This window comes from Myotis daubentonii, chromosome 3 (genome assembly GCF_963259705.1).
Source record: "Myotis daubentonii chromosome 3, mMyoDau2.1, whole genome shotgun sequence".
NCBI lineage: Eukaryota > Metazoa > Chordata > Mammalia > Chiroptera > Vespertilionidae > Myotis > Myotis daubentonii.
Window position 1 is genome coordinate 181,723,371 of NC_081842.1, and position 20,846 is coordinate 181,744,216.

General features: G+C 48.8%; 1 protein-coding gene across 5 annotated transcripts in view; it reads left to right on the forward strand.

Moving 5' to 3' along the window:
• USP24 (ubiquitin specific peptidase 24) overlaps positions 1 to 12,923 on the forward strand; it is a 131,986-nt gene extending 119,063 nt beyond the window's left edge. For 4 of the 5 annotated variants that reach the window (XM_059689426.1, XM_059689429.1, XM_059689430.1 and 1 more), the window contains 7 exons: positions 291 to 356; positions 3,112 to 3,178; positions 4,366 to 4,444; positions 6,700 to 6,775; positions 7,181 to 7,267; positions 7,644 to 7,754; positions 10,073 to 12,923. In XM_059689426.1, the coding sequence (XP_059545409.1) occupies positions 291 to 356; positions 3,112 to 3,178; positions 4,366 to 4,444; positions 6,700 to 6,775; positions 7,181 to 7,267; positions 7,644 to 7,754; positions 10,073 to 10,135 (549 nt within the window). In that variant the 3' untranslated portion in view covers positions 10,136 to 12,923. The remainder of the gene's footprint in view (positions 1 to 290; positions 357 to 3,111; positions 3,179 to 4,365; positions 4,445 to 6,699; positions 6,776 to 7,180; positions 7,268 to 7,643; positions 7,755 to 10,072) is intronic. The other variant, XR_009451977.1, reaches the window with a different exon arrangement.
• The last annotated feature ends 7,923 nt before the right edge of the window (positions 12,924 to 20,846 follow it).

Here is a 20,846-nt window from a genome sequence, read left to right on the forward strand (position 1 = left end):
TTGAAATGGGGACCTCTTTAGTGACTTTACATTCTCTTCTTTCTGCCCTTCCTCCTCTCTCCTTCCTAACCACGGAGCGTTGCAGCTGGGCGGACCACAGAGGAGGTGGTTTGTTTCAGTTCCCAGATTTAGCACTTGGGGAAACTGAGGCCCCCAAAGAGAAGAATTGACTTGGCCAAGGTTAGCCAGATAGTGGTAGAACTAGGGCTTGAGTCTGACATTGTTGACTGACACACCAATGTGCTTTCCGCTGAAGACTTACTGGAATTTTCTTTTTAAAAACATTTCAGAACCAACTAGAAACAGCTCCACCCCACGAGTTAAAGAATACCTTCCAACTACTGCATGAGATATTGGTAAGTCATACATGTTCTGATTTACTTGTATTTAGGCATGTGTTAGCCAGCATTGTTTATAAATTAAAAGTTGCCTGTCCTTGTATTGTTTTTCCATTCTTATCCTGCACTTACTAAATCCTCCTCATATCAGTCTTTTTTTGTGCAATACTGATTTACAGGTGAGCAGTAATTAAACCTTACCTTATAGGGGCTCATGGTTTCGTGAGGGAGCTAGACAAGTACACAGGCAGTTGTCGTACAGAGAGCAGAGGAGCAGTGGATGGCTCTGCTGTGGCTAGGGGGCTGTGCTAAGCACAAGTATTATCGTGTTTAACCTCACAGTAACCTCAGGGAAATTGCTGGCTCTATAGTTCACTCATATCTGAGGTACCCTTGATTGTCTTTATACTACTAGAAATATTTTTACAAGCCATGAAACTGAAATGTAATTGACTGTAGGATGCATCTCAATTTTGGAAATATAAAAAATGGGGGTAATTCAGTTATAATCTGCCGGAAGCCGGTCCATCCTTGCTGCTTGACACAGTCGCTGCAGGAAAGAAACATCTGCACAGCATATGTTTCAAGGTACCTGGCGTATATAGCATACTGTTCTTAATATGTTTGCTCCCCTTAGCGCTGTGTGTTTTAACCAAGGTCACCTCTCCGAGAAAGGTTGTTTCCCCAGGTAGGAATTTTTCCCTGAAGTCAGGGAGGGGATGAAACTCCTTAACTAAGTGCCAGGCGGGTAGTTAATCACTACAAACAATCATGCTTAAGCTACATAATCTTTACTCCCTGGAATGGAGATAAGAAACGCCCTAACCTTTGTAATAGAAATTGACAGGATTAAAATCAACTGGTATAAATACGGATGTAACAAGACAATAAACAGCAGAACCTCTCTGGAGATCCAGACCAGAACTTGGCTAGAGATCCTGGCTAGGCTGCTGATCAACTGAACGCTGTCTCCATGTCCTTCCTTCTTCGCCGACTCTGTCTACACCTTTGGGAACCCCTGGACCTGCTGGGGTTGGACCCCGGCAATAATCAACAAAGTACCGTATCACATTAGAAATTAGAACTTGGAGAAGTGGAGTGATTTGCCTAAGACCAACCTCTGATAAATCACAAAGCCAGGATCTGAGCCATGCAGTTAGCCCCTTCCCCGCACCAGACCCCTGGATTGATTGCTCAGTGAGCTGGAAGGAGGTGTGTGACTACGAGGAGCTGAGTGGGGCATGGGAAAGAAGTCCAAACCAGAGCATGCAAGGCTCAGGGACCAGTGAGGGGACCTCTTTCTATAGGCAGTGGCTGCACACTGCAGCCTGGGAGCACGTCCTGTCCATTTGCCTGTTTTCTATGGCCCATGTGGTTTTGTTTTCTGATTTCTAGATACAGCCTATCTTGAGAAAGCCGCTAACCTGGCCACATTGGTTCCTGCAGGCCACCGTCACCTAGAGCAGCAACAGCCTGCCCTCTTTGCTGGAGCACAGGACCTCCAGTTCCCTGCTGCCCTCGCTGCTCCTTATTGTCTCTTACTTTGCCCATTTTGCTCATTTCTTGTCATCCTAGCCTCTAGACATTTAAGTTTGCAACCTCTGCTGTCAGTGACGGGCGCCGTGGACAGGTTTTAAGCAGGAAAGTTCTGTGGCCTTATTTATGTTTTAGAAAGATGCCCTTGGCAGTTGCTTTGAAGGATGGACTGAAGGAGGAAGCAGGGTCAGTGTTGGAAGACTTACACAGAAGTGTATGACAGTAATCTGAGTGTGAAATAACAAGGCCTGTGCTGAGGCAAGACCAGCGTCGAAGGACATGTCAAGAGACGTTTTGGAAAGAAAATCAATAGAATTTGGGGACTGGTTGTGAGCTAGTGAGAAAGACTAGCCCAGAAGCTCCTTAAAGAGAGGGAGGAGGACAGGGTTCCCTTTAGGTCCCTAAGACTTGGTGTAGGCCTGTGGGCCTTGGCACAGGGTAGGCATTTAATCAGTGCTTCCAAATAAGGAATTACACCACGAATGCCATTTATAGAAAGCCTGGTCCTTTCTCCTGGCGCTTTTACAAACTTTGGAAGGTTTGCTCCTCAGAAGCAGGGCTGCATATTGTTCATCTGCTCAGCAACAAACCTGTCGAGTTGGCTGCACTGTGCACAATCGGGTGTGAGGCACTAGACCAGCGGTTCTCAACCTGTGGGTCGCGACCCCTTTGGCAGTCGAAAGACCCTTTCACAGGGGTCGCCTAAGACCATCCTGCATGTCAGATATTTACATTACGATTCATAACAGTAGCAACATTACAGTTATGAAGTAGCAACAAAAATAATTTTATGGTTGGCTCACAACATGAGGACCTATATTTAAAGGGCCAGAAGGTTGAGAACCACTGCACTAGATGCACAGTGACAGTAAGACAGTTCCCGCCTGTGGACTTGCAGAGCCTGTGTTGTAGCAAAACTGACACAGTTTGGTAAACAGGTTAAACTGTAAACCTCTCACCCTCAGGATCATGAAATGTACGTCCTTATAACCCACAGAGAACGGTAGGTGTCGGTAAGAGCACATTGATAAGAAATAAATGGATCTTCAGATATTACTCAGTAGCTTTTTATCTGTAGTTTAAAATGGAAGCTGTTGAGATATATGGCAGTGACATGATATTTGTATTGGGTTTTGTTAAGTTAGAACCCATTGAATTATTTTTTTAAAAAAGAGGCACCAGTGGCTATAACCTAAGTTCTTCTTTCATTTACCAACTTGTTTCCTTCCTCTCACAGGTCATTGAAGATCCCATACAAGTAGAGCGAGTCAAATTTGTGTTTGAGACAGAAAATGGACTACTAGGCAAGTATGCCCAGCCTTAACGGGAAGTGTCAGCCGTGAATGTGCAGGTAGCCAGTCTCCTCCCTGATGGGTCTGCCTCCTGCCTCCCCAGTCCATCTCCCACACCAACCCCGCGTCCCTGGCATACATCAGTAAGGAATCCAACAGAAGTCTGATTGAGGCATTGGGTTCCCTCATTTTGGTCGTGAGAATTAAAACCAGCAACCTGATCATCCTGGACACTCTCCTACCTTTAGTCAGTAAAGTGCAACTTGGGGTCCTTACTGGGTTAGGAGAGAGTCAAGGGTGCTGTGACTTTTCAACAAGTTTAAGGCACTTTCCAAGGCAAGAAACTTTCATTCCACCCTATAGCCATTGGAGTGGAAAACTAAAACCTCAGGCTCAGGATGTTGTCAAACTCAGGAAATGTGATTGTTTTTCACCTGTGGTATAAATGCACCCAAATTTCTATTGACTGTTCATAAAAGGTTTTGGGCAGAGTTCTTCTTTTGAGAAGGCTGAAGTGGCTTTAGTGAGCAATTTCCTAGAAAAGGTTTGGTTAAAAATAGTCTTCAACTCCCACCATCCACCTGTATTTCCAGTTAATCGGAGTCATTTCACATTCTGGCTATGTATTAAGAAAAGATTTAGGACCTCCTTTATTTTAGAAAAGAAACGTAAGTTTAAAAAGTTCTGTAGCTGCAACGCTCTAGACCACCCCTTGGATGGTGGACTCTACTCAGAGCTTCCACCCAGGCTCTGAACTCCCAGACCAGGGGTACACTCCCCAGGAGCGGGGCCAAGTATTATTCATCTTTCAATCCCCAAAGCACAGAGCAGGGACTCTTTGGTGAACTGAACTAAGACGGTAAGTTTCCATTTATCGCACTAACAGTGTTCTAACTACTCTCTGTCAGCAGAGTGGTGGGCGGAAAAGTTTGGAGGTCTCTAGGTGAATAACCAGCCAATATAAATCTTAGCTCCATCTGTTTCCCCTAAAAGTCAAACTCGCATCACCACGTATGTTTCTTAAATACTACTTAGTATTTCTACCCTTTAGAATTTAGGGGATCCTCTTGAGTCAGCACCATGCTTTTAATTTAGGTCTTTATCTGTTTGTCAGAGTAGATTGTTGTAAGTTTTCAGAACAGGAGACCCATTTTCATTTTAGTGGTTCATTGTTCAAATATTCTCTTCTCTCCCTTCAGCTCTGATGCACCACAGTAATCATGTGGACAGCAGTCGCTGCTACCAATGTGTCAAATTTCTGGTAACTCTTGCTCAAAAGTAAGTATCGATTCAAAAATGAAGAGAGGAAATGGTTACAAGTCAAATATGACCAGAAAAAACCTGCCTTGTGTTAGTACCTGGAGAGTGTGCCTCAGTTAGGGCGTGATTGCTTGGATGGCACAGAAACCTATGCAGGTGATCTCAGAGAGATGTTAAGGGAAGTGTTAACACATTTCGTACCGCTCAGGAGTTTTCTCATGTTTCGCGCCATCTCTTAAGGACCGCTCACGAGCGTTCTCGTTTCATGGAAAAAGGAGCGAATCTAGATACTTATGTAAATTTTGTTTGGTCCCTCTTCATAGAGGAAAATGTTTTACGCAGTGCCATATGTTAAAAAAGTACTAGGAGCTTTAATTGTTTTTGTAAATAAAAATGTTATAATTATTGAAAAACAACACCTAAAGTGCATTATGGTGATTTAAATAACGTGCAGTTTGCCCAAAAACGTGCGGTCCCTGGCGTATGTCTTAGAGATTTCTATGTGGTACACAATGTGTTAAAAGAGGAACCGACCTTACAGAACCCGAGAGAAAAAGCTAACACACAATGCTTGTGCAGGAAGGGTGGGAATCAAGGTGGGTGAGCGAGCCTCCATTCGAGAGGCTTTCGTAGTGTAGCTACAGTTCTTTCAGCTCTAGGTCCCCACTTTCCTAACAGTCTCTCGAGACAGAATCCTATTAGAGTTGCTTACACTTAATTCAGACACAGTGCTAAATACTTTGCCTGTATTCTCATTAGTCTTGCAATAGCTGTGAGGTTACGGACTGTTATATGTCCCACGTCACAGGTGCTGTCAGAGCTAGGCTGTCTGCTTCAAGCAAAGGTTCTTTTCTTTTTGCTTTAGTTGTGGTAAAATGTACATAACATAAAAGTTACCATTTTAACCACTTTTAGGTTCAGTTCAGTGGCACTAAGTACATTCACATTGTTGTGCAACAAACACCACTATCCCATCTTCAGAACTTTTTAATCTTCCTTCCCAAACTGAAACTCGATATCCATTAAACATTAAACAGTAACTCCCCATTCTTCCACCCTCTGGCCCCTGGAAAACATCATTCTACTTTCTCTATGAATTTGACTACTCTGGGTACCTCATATAAGTGGAATCATCCAGTATTTGTCCTTTTGACACTTAGCATGATGTCCTCAAGGATTTATCCGTGTTGTAGCATATCAGAATTTTCCCCCTTCTTAAGGCTAAATATTTCATTGTGTGGATAGACCACATTGTGCTTATCCATTCATCTGTCAGTAGATTCGAAATGCAAAGGTTCTCGATGTTACAAGCGACCTTAGTGGTTTGCTACGTTAGTTCCCTACTTAGTACAAGAGCAAACAAAAGATCAGAGTAACTGCAAGATGACCAGGGGTGTTGAGCAGACTCCACTGCCACCTCTGAGTCTTACCTGATGGAGCCTTCTTCATAGCTTACTTTATTTTCCTCCAGATTTTTGCTGATTCGTAGGCATGGGTATTGCTGTCCCCGAACTTGTACCAAAATAAGAATGAGAAATCTGTCTGGCTTAATCTGCTGTATTTGAGCGTCCTAAACAGATATAAATGAGAACCTCACTGAAATAATGCATGAACATACGTTTCCATATGACATAGCATTGTGGACAGAGATGGCGATCATCCAGCCACAATTGTGCGTTCATTAATTAGGCTTGATATTGGCAGCATGTTATCGTTAAGTACTTGCCTAGGAATGGCATTTCCAAGTAGTGTTGGGGCCACAGAGTATGTCTGCTGCCAGCAGACAGTCCAGATCCCAGTGTCTATGTATACTTCCATATCCTTCACACATCTGTTTTGTATACACTCACTAGTGGCAACATCACCATCAGCACTATCTTCAAATACGAAGGACAGCTTCCCAGAAAGTCAGATAAAAATAGAAAAAGAGAGGGTGGCTATAAGATCATGTTTAAATATAATATGCTTCCTTATTCAGGTCACAAATATTTAAGATTAATTTGATTCTAGCAAGAGGTCATTTATTAAGTGCCCTATTTGCTGTGGGGGTTTTATTTTTCATTCTTCAATTTTGAATTTTAATAGAACTGAGTAGATGAGTTAGAGATAGATGAGACTTTTCACTACATATTTACCTTTCATTTCTTTTTGTATAAAGACAACTGAACTTTAGTGAAAGTAGCATTTGTGTTTCAAAATAAAAAGGGTGCTGCAAATTAAATAAGTACCTCTGCAAAGAAAGCATTTGGCTAATAGAAATCTCCAATGGCCAGGTGTCCTGCTGCTAAAGAGTACTTCAAGGAGAACTCCCACCACTGGAGCTGGGCTGTGCAGTGGCTGCAGAAGAAGGTAACGCATTGTGAGCCTTCTGGTTCTGACGTAGGAATAGTAGGAGCACGTCTTGTCAGGGAAGACTCTCAAACTTAATTTGAAACAGGTCCCAAAGTATTTTCAGTCTTCAAACCTTTTTTAGTACCGTTGATACCTATTTTTATGCTTTAAATTTGCATCTTAATACATGCGTCTTAGCTTTATAGGTGAGAAAGTGGGGAAGATTGTGTGAGAAGTAGAATTTTACAAGCTCTTGAGAGTGCAAGTGAAATTTTCCAGGAAAGACTCTCCTGATGTGATAGAAGGGCTGGGTAGACATATGTACTGCTGTAGGCGCTTTATATTCTGCTGTCTCCTGGTAGACATCGTGGGCTCATGTGGGCTTGTTTGTCCCTCTGATGCATGTCTGACCTCCTGTCTCAGATGTCAGAACATTATTGGACACCGCAAAGCAATGTCTCTAATGAAACGTCAACTGGAAAGACTTTTCAGCGGACGATTTCAGCTCAGGTGAGGGTTGTCTTCTGATTTTGTGTGGCTTGAAATCCCTTAGGTGGGATTTTTAGTATGTTTCTCAGAAACAGCAGCTCAGAGAAAGGAGGAGGTATAGGTTGAAAATGAGAAGGAGCAAAAGAAATGATTGAATTTCTATGAAAAGATAACACATTGGTGTGCAGTTCACAAATTATAGAAGAAAAGCCATATGGGTGGGTCAGTCCAGCCCCCACATGGCCCAGAAGTTGAGGGGTGCTCTGGGGGCTGCCATGAAGACACCACCCTTAAGGCTCCTGGTGCCTCTAAAGGTCAAAATGAAGGGTAGTGTTCCTTGGCAATGTCGCTGCCACTACCCACTCCCTGACCTTTCCTTCTGTTTGAATCCCCGAAGGACACACTAGCGTATGCCACCGCTTTGCTGAATGAGAAAGAACAGTCAGGGAGCAGCAACGGGTCGGAGAGCAGCCCCGCGAATGAGAACGGAGACAGGCACCTACAACAGGTATGATGGTGTCCCCATGTGGAAGGGCAGCGCCCGCTCTGGAGTTTCCCAAAACCAATTTCATAAACAAGAGAAAAGGAGCCCCAGCTCCATCCTCAGTGCTCTCTGTGCAGGACCCACTCCCAGTGCCCACAGGGAGGAACAGTGCTACCATGTGGGAGGCATGCCAGGCTTTGACCTCAGTGTGTGGCTGGCTGTTCTAAGGAGGCCACAGCGGATTCGTTCCAGCTTGTCGGCCTCACTGCCGGCTGAGAACATCGCCTCCAGCCTTTGCTCTCACCAGCCTCCAGGAAGCATGGACCCTTGAGAGGAGGGGCCTCATGCCATTGAAACCTACCTACTTATTGGGGAGTCAAAGAACAATTGTACGCTGACTTTAAAAACCAACAACATTTCTAATACTAATTACTGTAGTAAAAAGGGAATGAAATGTTTACTAAACATCTATGTGCAGAATAATGGAGCAGGTGTGAATGTGATGACGTGTCTGTGTCTTCCAGAAGGGCAGTCCCCTTGTAGCTCCATAACAGGGCTTGGCAGAGGCCTCATTAAATGAATCCTGTGGATGTTGTGGAGTCTTTTTTCTTTTTAAGCTCTTGGATCCTCATTGACAATCTTGTGAGGTCACTGTTAGCCTGATTTTACCGAAGGGAAACTGAGGCTCGCCTGCCTTATTGCAGAGGGAAAAAAAGCTATCAGACAGGAGCTCCTGCAGCTGCCGCTCCTAGCCTCACAGCCCCTCGAGCCCCTGTCCTCTGTCACCGGGAGGGCTCCCCACCCTGCCATTTTGTCAGAAACCCTGTATTCTGTCTTTTTCTCTGTCTTTGGTATCTTAAACCTCTTCCTCTCAGCAGATCCCTCCCAGTGGTGTTCCGATACACTTGTCGCCCATCCTTTTGAAAAAACTCTCCTCTTCCCTTTTATCCCTGCCCTTTTCCTCTTCTCTGTGCCTCACTTCTCAAAAAAATAGTCAAAACTTAACTAACTACCTTTAATTTCTAATCTCTCACTCACTCTTCAGCCTCTTCCTGCTCAGCAGCTGGGGTGACAAGCAGCCTCCATTTCCAGTCCTCATCTGAGCTGACCACTGAGCAGTATCTGGTGCCACTGACCAGGTCTTCCTTTCTAAACCACTCTCCTGTGGCTTCCATGGCACCGCCATAGGAGTTTTCTGCCAGCTTTTCGGCTGTTTCTTTCTCAGCCTCCTCCATGTCAGCCTCTTCCGGGCCACCAGGAAATGTCCCTGCCCACAGCCCTGGCCGTGGTTCTTCCGAGTGCCAAATGCAAACATCCAGCCCCGCCCACAGCTGGTCCTGCTCAGCCTCCTTACTCACACACAGCCCCTGCTACAGGGCGGCTGAGCTGCAGGCATTTTCACACCTTGTCATTGACCTTTGAAAGACCTCATCCATCTGTTCTGTCGTGTAAGCACCCTAGACTCCTGAGTCTCTGTAAAAATCTGCCTGTCGCCACTCTTGAGTCTCTCCTGCCTTCACTGAACCATTCAGCGGCCTTCTACTGCTGTTAGGGTGGAGGCCGGATCCTCAGCAGTCCTCCTGAGGACTTGGCCCCTGCTTGATTTGGCCCCTGCTTTCCTCTCCCTCTCATTTTCTGAGTTCTAGATACAATGGCCTTTCTGTTCATCAAGTGTACTTCTTCCTTCCACCCCTACTCACCCCTGTCTGACTCCCCCTCAGCGTACACGCCCCTTTGCAGGGAGACTCCCTGCTTCTCCCACCCCCAGCCCCAGCTAGATCAGTCTCAAGGCGCATACATGGTTACCATTCAGAACCCTTAGTGTACAGGGTGGGCGACAGTAGGTTTACAGTTCCTGTGGAATATAATAAATAATACAAGAGTAAACTTTTGCATATTCACAACTGTAAACCTACTTTTTCTCCACCCTGTTTAAACCAAAGGCCACAGGATTGGTGAGGGGCAGAATTCAGGCCCAGGCGTGACCTAGAGCCATCTTTGACCATTAGGCACAGTTTCTGGCCCTGGATGTCGGGGCTCTAGTGCCTCTCCCTGGTTCGGCCCACAGCTCCGCAGAGTTCTAATAGGAGCTGTCTGCGCTATCGTGTGGCAGCATTGCGGCTGGGCTAGGCGCTGGCTTGTTTCAGTGACCACATGAGAACATAGAAATTTAAGTTTTGCATAATCTGCTGCAAATATAAGGTGTTATAGCTTTGTTGTATTGCCCTTTGGTAAACATTACGTTGTTAAATGAGGACATGTTTAAACCACAGAACACAGTCAGCATAAAATAACCTTTTCTCTAACTTCTCAATGGGTGAATTTCCTTTTCTTCCTCTAAGGGTTCAGAATCGCCTATGATGATTGGCGAGTTAAGAAGTGACCTTGACGACGTGGATCCCTAGAGGAGCGTGTCCAGCACACGATGGGAGTCACATCGCAGTTACTGGATGCTTAGCACCTGTTTGAAACCAGAATCGCACCTTGAACCCTTTAGAAGAACCTGGAAGTGGGCAGGAAGAGCCTGCCACGGCCTGAGGAGCATGTGTGAGGAAAGCGCTGTGGCCAGGAGTGGGGCTCTTTTGAGGGGGAGAGCGCCAGCCTGTGGATCAGCTGCCCCGAGGCAGATCCGCATGTGGGTTAACATTTCTGTGGCGATTTTACGAAATAAACTGTGACAGACTTTTGTTACATGAACATACAACAGTGAGTGAGGGTAAAGCTGTGGCTTTCTCTACAATACTATAGAAGAAATTCTTTTGGTTTTTATTTTTATTTTTTTAAAGAAATCTGCCTTTAGCTGTGTGGGGCAAATTTTTAATCTTGTAGTAACATTGATTAGGGATATCAAATTTAAGGTTATGTAAAGATATGTGATAAAATTCCTTTCATTGTAAAATAGTAAAGAATTCAGTTTACACAGACCTTTGTATTTAATATGTCTCCCTATTTGTACAGAATTGCAGATGGGTTTGGATGAGAGCCCTGGGCTTAAACTTGGATCTTGATGAAATGTTACCAGGATTGAAAATTGGGAGGTTATTAAGCTATTCAAGGCCTTTTTCCTGATATAATTGAAGTGCTGTTCCCCAGGGCACATTCTTGACATCAGTCACTAAAGAAATCGTAAGTTATTCCCAAAATAAAATTTAAAAACAGCAAAATAAGAAGCACTTTAAGGTATAATTTTATTGAGTTTAACTTCATGAAACCATCTTTTTAATGCTTGGAGACATATTGAATAAACTAGTCTTAAATCATGTGATCTGCAATCATTTATTTGCTTTGAATTAAAACAGTTACTGAAACCCTGGGTGCTGGTTGTATATGAAGTTAAATATTTGAATTGAGGAATCTTTGTGAGTTTCTAATCATTTTAATGCAGACAAGGAATTTGAGACTTTGTTTCTCTTCAACTTGAGTGATTAACACTGAAAAGATAGGAACAGGTTTTATTTTCCAAGAAATAACTAGGAAGCAGTTGAATAAGCATCGTTTAGTTGGAATTCCCAAGTTTAACAACATTTGGGTGCCAGCTCCTTTGTCCCAGGGCGGGGTTGCATATTTAACATTCTATATATTTTGTACATTTTGTATTTTGAGTTGCTACACAGATTTTCCAACCCTGTTTTGCCTTTAGTTACATGTTCTACCTTGTTTTTAACTCACCATGCGCAGAACTAGGGGAGCCTTAGGAAGCGCCAGGTTGCCGCTGTTAGATTTGCCAAGTCAGAGAGGTGTGTCCAGCCCCAAGTGCCTTTGGTGGCTTCTGCATCACGTGACACGTGGCTGGACAGCTCTTCACTCTGCACTGTCAGCCCCAGTCACAGCACTGTGGCCGACGGAGGTACTGTGCAGCCAGGCCAGTGTGTGACCCTGCACCTGCCTAAAGCTGCTGCTGACAGCCGGTAGATGGAGGAGCCGGCTTTTAAGAGCAGAACTGTGCCCTCGCATGGCTGGCTTGGCTCAGTAGATAGAGTGTCAGCCTGCGGACTGACAGCCTGCGGACTGAAGTGTCCCAGGTTCAATTCCGGCCAAGGGCACATACCTGGGTTGCAGGCTCGATCCCCAGTCGGGGGCATGCAGGAGGCAGCCGATCGGTGATTCTCTCTCATTATTGATGTTTCTATCTCTCTCTCCTCCCTTCCTCTCTGAAATCAATAAAGAAATATATTTAAAAAAAAAAAAAAAAAGAACTATGCCCTCAGAAAAATGGTCAGAGGCAGTTTTATATGGTTCTGATGTTCTTGCAATTTTGAATGTGATGTTTTAAAACTGATTTTGAGTATGTGACTGTTCCATACCCTACTGTCTTCCTTACCCTGCCCTCCCCCTTCTCCACCGCCATCCTCACAGAAAGACTGTGGGACATGACATTGACATGCCGGTGGTGAGATGTGTGGTGACATCATCGCCGGCAGCTGCACTCAGGAGCCCAAATTCAGGAGTGAAATCGCCACTTCTAGTCCCTTATTTCCTATGGAAACAACGCCTTCCGCACCCCAGCACCTGCTGTCCTCACTGTAAAGCTTCGTCGGGACCGCACCAAGATCATGTCACATGCTCTGTTAATTTTGCTCTTGTTGCTGCAATGACTGCCCCTTCACGTAGCCAGTAACCACTTGATTGCCAACAGCTGCAGCCTGCAAACCTGCTGAAGACTTTTTTAATATACAACAAAGCGACAATGTGACAGGCTACCTTGGAAGAGTTGTCGTTTTTATTGCCAACTTTTTTGGATGAAGACGTTTTTATAAATCTTTCAAAAAGTAGGAATTGCACAACTGACTCAATGCTGTGTGTCCTCAAGAAGCTCCCCTGGCGAGGCCCACTGTTGATGCTGCGTTGCACCAGAGGCATTCTGGGAGGAAAACAGATGAGCATCCCAGCGGGATGCCCGTGGCTTCCCTCAAGGTCCCTGGCAGCAAGGACGAGTGGTAGGACCTGGAGGCCATGTCCTGGCAATTGCCCTGTCTTGCCCCCCTCACCCCCTGCTAACATTGAGGTGTGTGCAGTTACCTTCTGAGCTGGAACCAGCAGACTGGAATTGTCCTCTGCTACCTCCTGTGTACAGGATCTTGTTTATAAATTTCAAAAGGAAGTAGATGAACAGGGAAGAATCTTCTAAGTGTGGCTCATGAGTGGCAGAGTTCTTAGCTTCTAAGGGTATAAAATAAATTTTTCAAAAATGGAGAGCTGGAGTCTCACTGGCCTCTTTTTGCGCATGTCAGAGAACAACACGGGGAGGGCAGGGGCCTGGTGTAAACTGCCGCGATTCCTTCCGTACTTCCTCCTGGCGGTGTGAGTAGGTCCACTCTGGCATCATGGGGGAGTGAAGGAATCATGAGGGAGCCCAAGCTTTTCTAAGCCGTGGCCTCTCTCCTCTGGCCACTTTAGGGTTCTGAAAGCTTGGGGAAGCATGCTGAACTTGGTCTGAGGCTGACAGACGTCTCCCCATAGCTTTCAGGTCTCAAGTGGTCCCAGCAGAAATGTCCTTGGTCAAGCGGGTTTCCTGCTGGACCCACAGTCTGTCTCACTCCTAAAGCCCCGTGTTTGCACACATGTTCCCCTCTCCTGGGTGTTGGCTGCTCCAGATCTTCCTCTTCTGTGGCCACGTCCAGTGCTCCCCGCTGCCTACATCTGCAAGAACCAACCGTTTCCTTCTGTGATCGCAGGCTGTCAGGGTGTAACTACCCAGCCAACTGGCACTTGGTTCTGTGCCATCTAGGGGGGTGGGGGGCTCTCTACACAACAGAAAGAGCTACCAACACCAGAGATAAAGTTCTTTCCTGGCACCCAGGCCACTGGCATCTGACAGCTCTCAAATACTTTCCATGATGTGAATTGTCAGAAACTAGTTTGGGAGGATTTTTCCTTTGCAGGCAGATTCCCTTATTTACTAGAGGCCCGGTGCACGAAGTTCACGCATGGGAGCGGGGGATGGTCCCCTCAGCCCAGCCTGCACCCTCTCCAATCCAGGATCCCTCTCACAATCCTGTACTGCTGACTCCTAATCGCTCGCCCGCTGGCCTGGTCACCCCCAGCTGCCCCCCTCTGCCAGCCTGGTCGTCCCTAATTGCCCCCCCCAACCAGCCTGGTTGCCCCCAACTCCCCCCGCACACCCCCTCCCCCCCCCCCCACCGCCAGCCTGGTCACCCTTCACGGCCCCACCACCAGCCTGGTTGCCCCACGCAGCCTGCTGTTCAATTGTTTGGTTGTCCCTCACTAACCCCCCTGCCAGCCTGGTCATAGGCAGCCATCTTGTGAGGGTGTGAGGGTTAATTTGCATATTACCTCTATTATATAGGATGGTAGGGGCTCTTTAGAGGTAGGCCTTGTTCAAGTCCACTTATACTCACCAACCTGTGGAGAGCGGAGGCACGGTAGGTTCCACATTGAATGGGATGATTCTCCTTTGACAACTGGAAAGTTCTGAGACTTCTTAATTTCTAATCATAAAAAGTGATCATGGACATAGTACAACTTGTTACACAAGCATCAGGCACTCATACAACTAACTTATCCCATGCACACTGACTGCCAGGTGCTGGGGAGCGGAGAATGAGAAGGACACGGGGAACCCAGGGCTCTGGTGCATACGGATGACGGGGCATCTAGAACGCTATCGGGCACGTTACCAAGCATTGACATCTTGGGGGCAGCTACTGGGGGACTCAGGGAAGTTGTGGGAAGGCACAGATTTAACCGTAGGACAGGCATAAAACTCAAGTACTCATCAAATGCTTGATTCACTCAACCATTCCACAAGCAAGGCCTCATCCTTAACAGGCAAATTCAGGCAAGCATCATGTCAAAAGTTGCTTTCATTTTTTAAAGTCACCATATAATAAAAATGCTACAAAACCCAGAATAAATATCTTCAAGTTACCAAAGCCAAACAGAGGTCTAGAAAAGCTTCTTGCTGTAAAACAGCTGATTACAACAGAGACCAAGAAAATAAATGCACGCTGGTTTGTTGCTTGGTGGGCGTGGGAGCTCAAGGAGGGAGAGCTGCCCTCCGCGTCCAGCCTCAGAGGGCTCTCCACAGAGTCCCTGTGGATCTGGCCAGTGCCGGTCGCCAGTGCCCTGCCCTCGCTCAGTGCTACCTCAGATCTGTGTTCCCCGTTCTGAGCCTCAATGTCATCTATAAAGCTGGGTGCCCAGCCTGGTACAGTAAAAAGGCTGTACAGCCAAATCTGAGTTTATATCCTGGCACCACTTCATGTCCTGGCCATTGAGAGTGCCTCCCAATTTCTTCCTACCTAAAGTGGGGGTGGCAATAAATACTGCGCAGGGTGGGTGGGAGGAGTGGGTGAAAAGGTGTGGGGACCACATGACTCTCCACTGCAAACTCAAAGTCAGCTCTGGGATGACGTCTCCCTAGAGGCAGATGCTGGCGGATAGCAAAGCCTGGACCAGAGCAGGTGAGGGCCTCTGGGAGAAACAGATATGGCCTGTGATCACCTGGGAAACACCTCCAGCCCCTGGAGGATCTCACATGCTTCTGCTGGGGGCACAAGGTGTGGTTAGGAGAGCTAGAAATTTTATCAACAAAAGCTATCTTCTAGGCGGCAAGTCCTCAGGGCAGGACCAGGGGCCGATGGAGACCCCGCACTGATGGAGATCTCTAGAAAAAGAGGAAGGACTTGAACCAAGGTCTCTTGGCAGCTGGCATGGGCTTGTTTTTGTGGCTTCAATATTCTCATCTGTCCAACGGGTAGATCGGCCCTGGCTTTGTCAAGGCTGCCCTGAAACCCAGTGACAGCGTGGGCAGAGAAGCACTTTGGACATTTTGAAATGCTGGGCAAGCATCACCCCATCAGTGCTTACCACCCACCCTGCACCCCCAGAGGTGTGGGAAACATCCTGTTAATCAGGGAGAGCAGGTGGGCTTCTCCAAAGTGGGCAGGAGGTGAGGGGTCATCTCCACCTTTCGTGCTCATTCCTCCTGACTGACAGACACTTCCTGCCCTCAAGTGCCTGCTTCCCTGCCCGTGGGAGCATCGCTCCCTCTTCTGTGCAAGACTAACCAGGGGCTCAATAAAAGATAGCTCCGCCCACAAGCATTGGCATCTTGGGAGCAGCTGACGGGATACTGTGCACAGCTTGTCCGCATTAATGGCGGGATGCATCCCTGCAGGGAGGCCATGGGGGAGGGGAGCCCAGCCCCTGCAGCCCTGCTGCGCTCAGCCTCCCACTCAGCTCAGGTTTGGGGAGAGGTTGATCCAGGCTGAGATCAAGTTCTCCCACACAGGGCACCCCACATCGCGGGCCAGAGCCACAGCTGCAGAGAAGTAGAGGGATCCTCTGTCCCCTGGGCCCGGGCTGAGGAGGGCTGAGGGAGAGGGGAGGGGGAACCATTTCAAAGCTCAGCCAAGACCTGGGACCACAGCATCGGGCCCTGACCCTTTCCGTGCACATGACCTGGGCCAGCTAGTGGGTCCCGGGGTAGAGAAGGGGGAAGCAGGGCTGCAGCTCTCTGAGTGCATTTCCTACCAAATACAGCAAGGGCTGCATCGGAGGTGACACATATAAATGGCCACCTGCAAATCTCACTGTCAGGCAATGTGTCTGTCTCCCCCCTGGGACTGGGAACTCGGCTAAGTCAGGGACCCTGCTGGGGTGCCCAACACCAGGCCAGAGCCTGACATGTATACTTAATGTCTGATCTAATTAATTGCCAAGTACTGGGTGACAGCCGTGAATTAGACACAATCCCTGCCCCGTGCAGCCCTCCAGCTCACAATGACTCTCACATGCAGTGCCTGAGATGGTGGCTGGCGCTGGGGAGATAAGCAAAAGGGGGAGGAGATCGAATGTGGACATGGAGGAGGGAGGAAGAGCACCCCAGACAGGGAACAGCAGATACACCTGCCCAGAGGCGGAGGGAGCGGCATGGAGGGGACAGGGGGCCGGCCTGGGCTGCAGGCTGAGACTCAGATCCTGCTATTTAGAAAATAGAAGGCAGGAGCAGACAAACCATCCGAGACTGAGCCAGGGATGGCCCAGGGAGGCCGGGGCAGTGAGAGGGGTTGGATTCTGGACAAACTTTGAAAGTAGAGCCTGTTGCATTTCCTGACAATTTTGATGTGGGACATGAGAGAAAGAGACGGGTGGAGGTTCAAAGTTTTGTCCTAGGTCAGTGGTTCTCAACCTTGGCTGCACATTAGAATTGCCTGGGAATCTTTTTTTTTTTTTTTTAATATATTTTATTGATTTTTTACAGAGAGGAAGGGAGAGAGATAGTTAGAAACATCGATGAGAGAGAAATACCGATCAGCTGCCTCCTGCACATCTCCCACCGGGGATGTGCCCGCAACCCAGGTACATGCCCTTGACCGGAATCGAACCCGGGACCTTTCAGTCTGCAGGCCGACGCTCTATCCACTGAGCCAAACCAGTTTCGGCTGGGAATCTTTTTAAAATCCTGATTTCCGGGCCTCATCCTCCAGAAATTCTGTTTCTTTGTTTTGGGGTGGGGCCACAACATTAGTAACAAAGAAACAGAGAATGCAGGAAGAGGAACTGAAGGTGGCCAGCAAGGAGACAGAAATGTTCCTATAAAGGGAGCAAAGAAAATGGGTTGTGTCCAGAGGGAGCCTGAGGCCAAGAGAGTGTCCCCTTGATGAGGGATCCTAGACTCTAGGACCTAGACTGGGGGTGACGGTGCGGTGCGGGGAGGAAAGCTGCAGGAGGGGAGACTGTCTCGGAAGGCGAGAGGGACGCTGTCTGGTGCATACGTGGAGGGTTTGGCCCTGCGATGGGCACAGACACTTCATCCTCACAACAGGTGGAGGTGGAGGGGGGCCGAGTGCAGGTAGCTGTGCTATTGGCAGTTAGACAGACATGAGCAGAGCAAGGACCATGGGCCAGGCACAGAAACTCCCCGGGGCACAAAGCCCTGGGTGCCTAGCAAGGGGCAAAACGGGGAAAATAAGGACCTCGCCCCCCCCCCCCCCCACGTAACCTTTCCTTCCCTAACCTTTTCCTCCCTAAAGATAACTCATCCTGGACAGTGTTGCTCAGTGGTAGCCAGTGCACGGGAGGGTCGCAGGTTCAATACCCGGTCAAAGGCACACACCTGGGTTGCAGATTCTATGCCCGCTCCAGTGGGGGCATGTGCTGGAGACAACCATTCGATGTGTCTCTCTCACAATGATGTTTCTCCCTCTCTCTCTCCCTCCCTCCCTCTTTTTCTTCCTCCCTCTCCCCCTACCATTCTCTCAAAAAATCAGAGGAAAAATCTCCTGGGGTGAGGATTAACAACAACAACAAAAACAGTAACATCTAGGCCTCAGTTGTATTTCAGCTCCGGGCCCAGAAAAACAGCAGAACCAGGTGGGCGACGCCAGGACCAGCTGCAATAACTAATGACCCGCTGCCCTGTGTGACCAATCAAGTCAGTGGCGATCAGGACCCTGAGGGAGCACAGCTGGGAAAGTGGTGAATATTCTATTGGACCCTCCCCTACGATTGCCACCTGCAGGAGCAAGATAAATACTCTCAGGATGAAGGACCCAGCATACGCGCTCCCCCAGGGGGGCACGCCAGCGCCGTTCCCATCCCCCTCTTCCCTCGAAGGGACCCCATGAAACTTGCAACCAAGAGAGCAATGGGCGGCAGCAGCTCATCCCAGGCTCACCCCTGAACCTGTCTCTAAGGCCCCTTTCTCTGACTTCCCAGTGAGCCAGAGCCGCCCAGCCTAGTTGCTTCTCCTGTTGCTTCTCCTAAGCCCTCCCTGGTCTCACTGTCCTAAGTGTTTTTGCTGCTGCCAGTAAGTCCTTGCTTGCTTTCCTATACTTGTCTCTTGATTGAAATCTTTCCTTCAAGAACCGAAGTCTCATCGTCTCGCCGCGTGGATGTGGAGCGGGAGCGGCTGGAGGTTCTTAATTCTCTAACTCACATTGAAATATGAAGCAAGGCATCCGCTGGAAGGCAGGATGGGGGGAGGTTTCAGAGGTTTGAGGTTTGGAGTAGACACGATAGCGTCATCTTTGGGGGTTAGGGGCATGGGCTCCAGGGGCAGGTCACTCAGTCTCCTCTGCGTTTCCATTTCCTCGTCTGTAAAACAATCAAGACTGAAGTAAGCCGAGAAGAGCGAGGGGCTCGGGAAAAGCGTGGGTTTGTAGACAGCCTCAGGTGAGTCTGGACAGCACGCGTGACTCCCTGGTGCCGAGCAGAGCGGGCGGGCAGGCGGGTGTGAGCGGCTGGGCTTCTCCCCGTGGAGCAGGATAACAGCGGGCAGGGACCTCGAGGGCAGGGGCGAGGAGTGGGCACCAGGCTGCACCCAGGAGTCAGCTGGGAAGAGGTGAGACGTGTTGGGAGGTGAGCAAGAGCCGGAGGTGAAGGCAGCACCCTCAGTGTAGGTGTGGTAGGTGCTGATGAAGAATGTGGGAGTTGGGGTGTGGGGCTGGGTTGGAAAAAGGGAAGTGGGTGTTTGAAATCGTGGTTCTGGAGGAGATTCAGCTACAGGTGGCAACAGGTCAAGAGTATGATGCGTGGGGGGCGGGATGGGGCTGAGAAAAGTGGAGGCAAGGTCTTTGGAGGTGGAGGAAATGGGAGTGAGGAGCGCGGAGCAGGAGAAAGTGACCTTGGCTAGGCTTCCTGTTCACAGGGGCTGTAACCTGAGGGCGGGGGCTTCCGTGTCGAGAACGTATGGGAGACAGAAGGACAGGGACCTGCAAAAGGCAGTGAGGAGCCGGGAGGCCCTACCGCACCTCGGGCCCAGTGCAGGGCTGTGGGAGGCAGGCAGTAAGGAAGAAGTGTGCTTGGGGGACGGGAGACTTAGAGCAAGAAGGGAAAGGAATATTCTGAGAGGTGTTTGAAGACAAAGCTATTTCCGAAGATAGACTGGGACGTGAGGACAGTGAGGGTTTCGGGAAGAAAGGAAGGAACGAGGAGATGGGCCCAGGGAACAAGGCCTCTCCCAGGAGTTTCCAGCGCTCGGGCGCCGGGGCCATGCCCAGCTGGGCCAGCAGAGGGCACCCAGTGCATGGCCTGAGAACCCAGGATCTAACCATCCAGACCAGACAGAGCCCAGCAGTCCCTGGTGGCTGCTCTCCTCCTGGGACAAATGAGACCCTGCCCTGTCCTTGGAGAGCAGACAGGGCGGCAGTAAGGGCACCAGTCTTTATGGTGAAGGGGGCAGAGGTGATCATACAAGGAAGGAAGGAAGGAAGGAAGGAAGGAAGGAAGGAAGGAAGGAAGGAAGGAAGGAAGGAAGGAAGGAAGGAAGGAAGGGAACGTGCGGTGGGAGCCCAGTTGATGGGCCCTGGATCCAGGCAGGAAGCAATTCCGATTTATGGCACAGCTGAAATGGGTGACACGTCCAGGAAGTAGTGATGGCGCAGCTGGGATGTTAGGGGGGAGGCCGGTTTCTGTCTCTTGAGCCCCCTCCCGGTGGGTAGGGCTCCTGGGAGGTTCTGAACAAGAGAGGGTCATGACCAGAGCACCAGCTTTCACCAGCCCCACGGGCCCCACTCAGGAGCCACTCCCATGGCCCCACTCAGGACTTACTCCAGACCCGCCCCACCCACAGCCTCTCTTCCCAGGGCCCGTTGCCTGTGCCACTTCATGGAGAAAGTGGAGGCCAATGGCACCCACCTCAGGCTTTGCCTGTCCACCAGGCACCTGCTCTCTCCCTGCCGGCTTAGAGGGAGGGGACGTCCAGCAGCCTGAGGGCCCGGCCTCTCCCCCAGCTTCCTCCAGGAACTGTTCATGGACATTCTGTCTGTACCCACCGAAGCCCGCTGTCCCCTTCTCTGCCAGCCTCTGAGCACACTCAGCTCTCTTCCACCCTAAAAATGAAGATAAAGCAGAACAAAAGTCCCCATTGCCGTCTCCCATGTGCTGGGTCCACTTCCAGACACTGGGTAACATCAAAATAAGCAAACTCCAGCCTTCACCAGCCCTCACATTGTACAGTAAAGCATATGAACAAGTCAAGTTTGCGGCATGTGAGCTGGTAACAGGAGTTGGGGAGAAAACTGAAAAGGGAAGGGGAGTCCCTCTGGCCAGTGTTGTTCAGTAGTGAGGGCATCGGCCCCAGGCACTGAAGGGTCTCAGATTCGATTCCCTGGGCACGTGCCTGCGTTGCAGTTTGTTCCCCACCCCCAG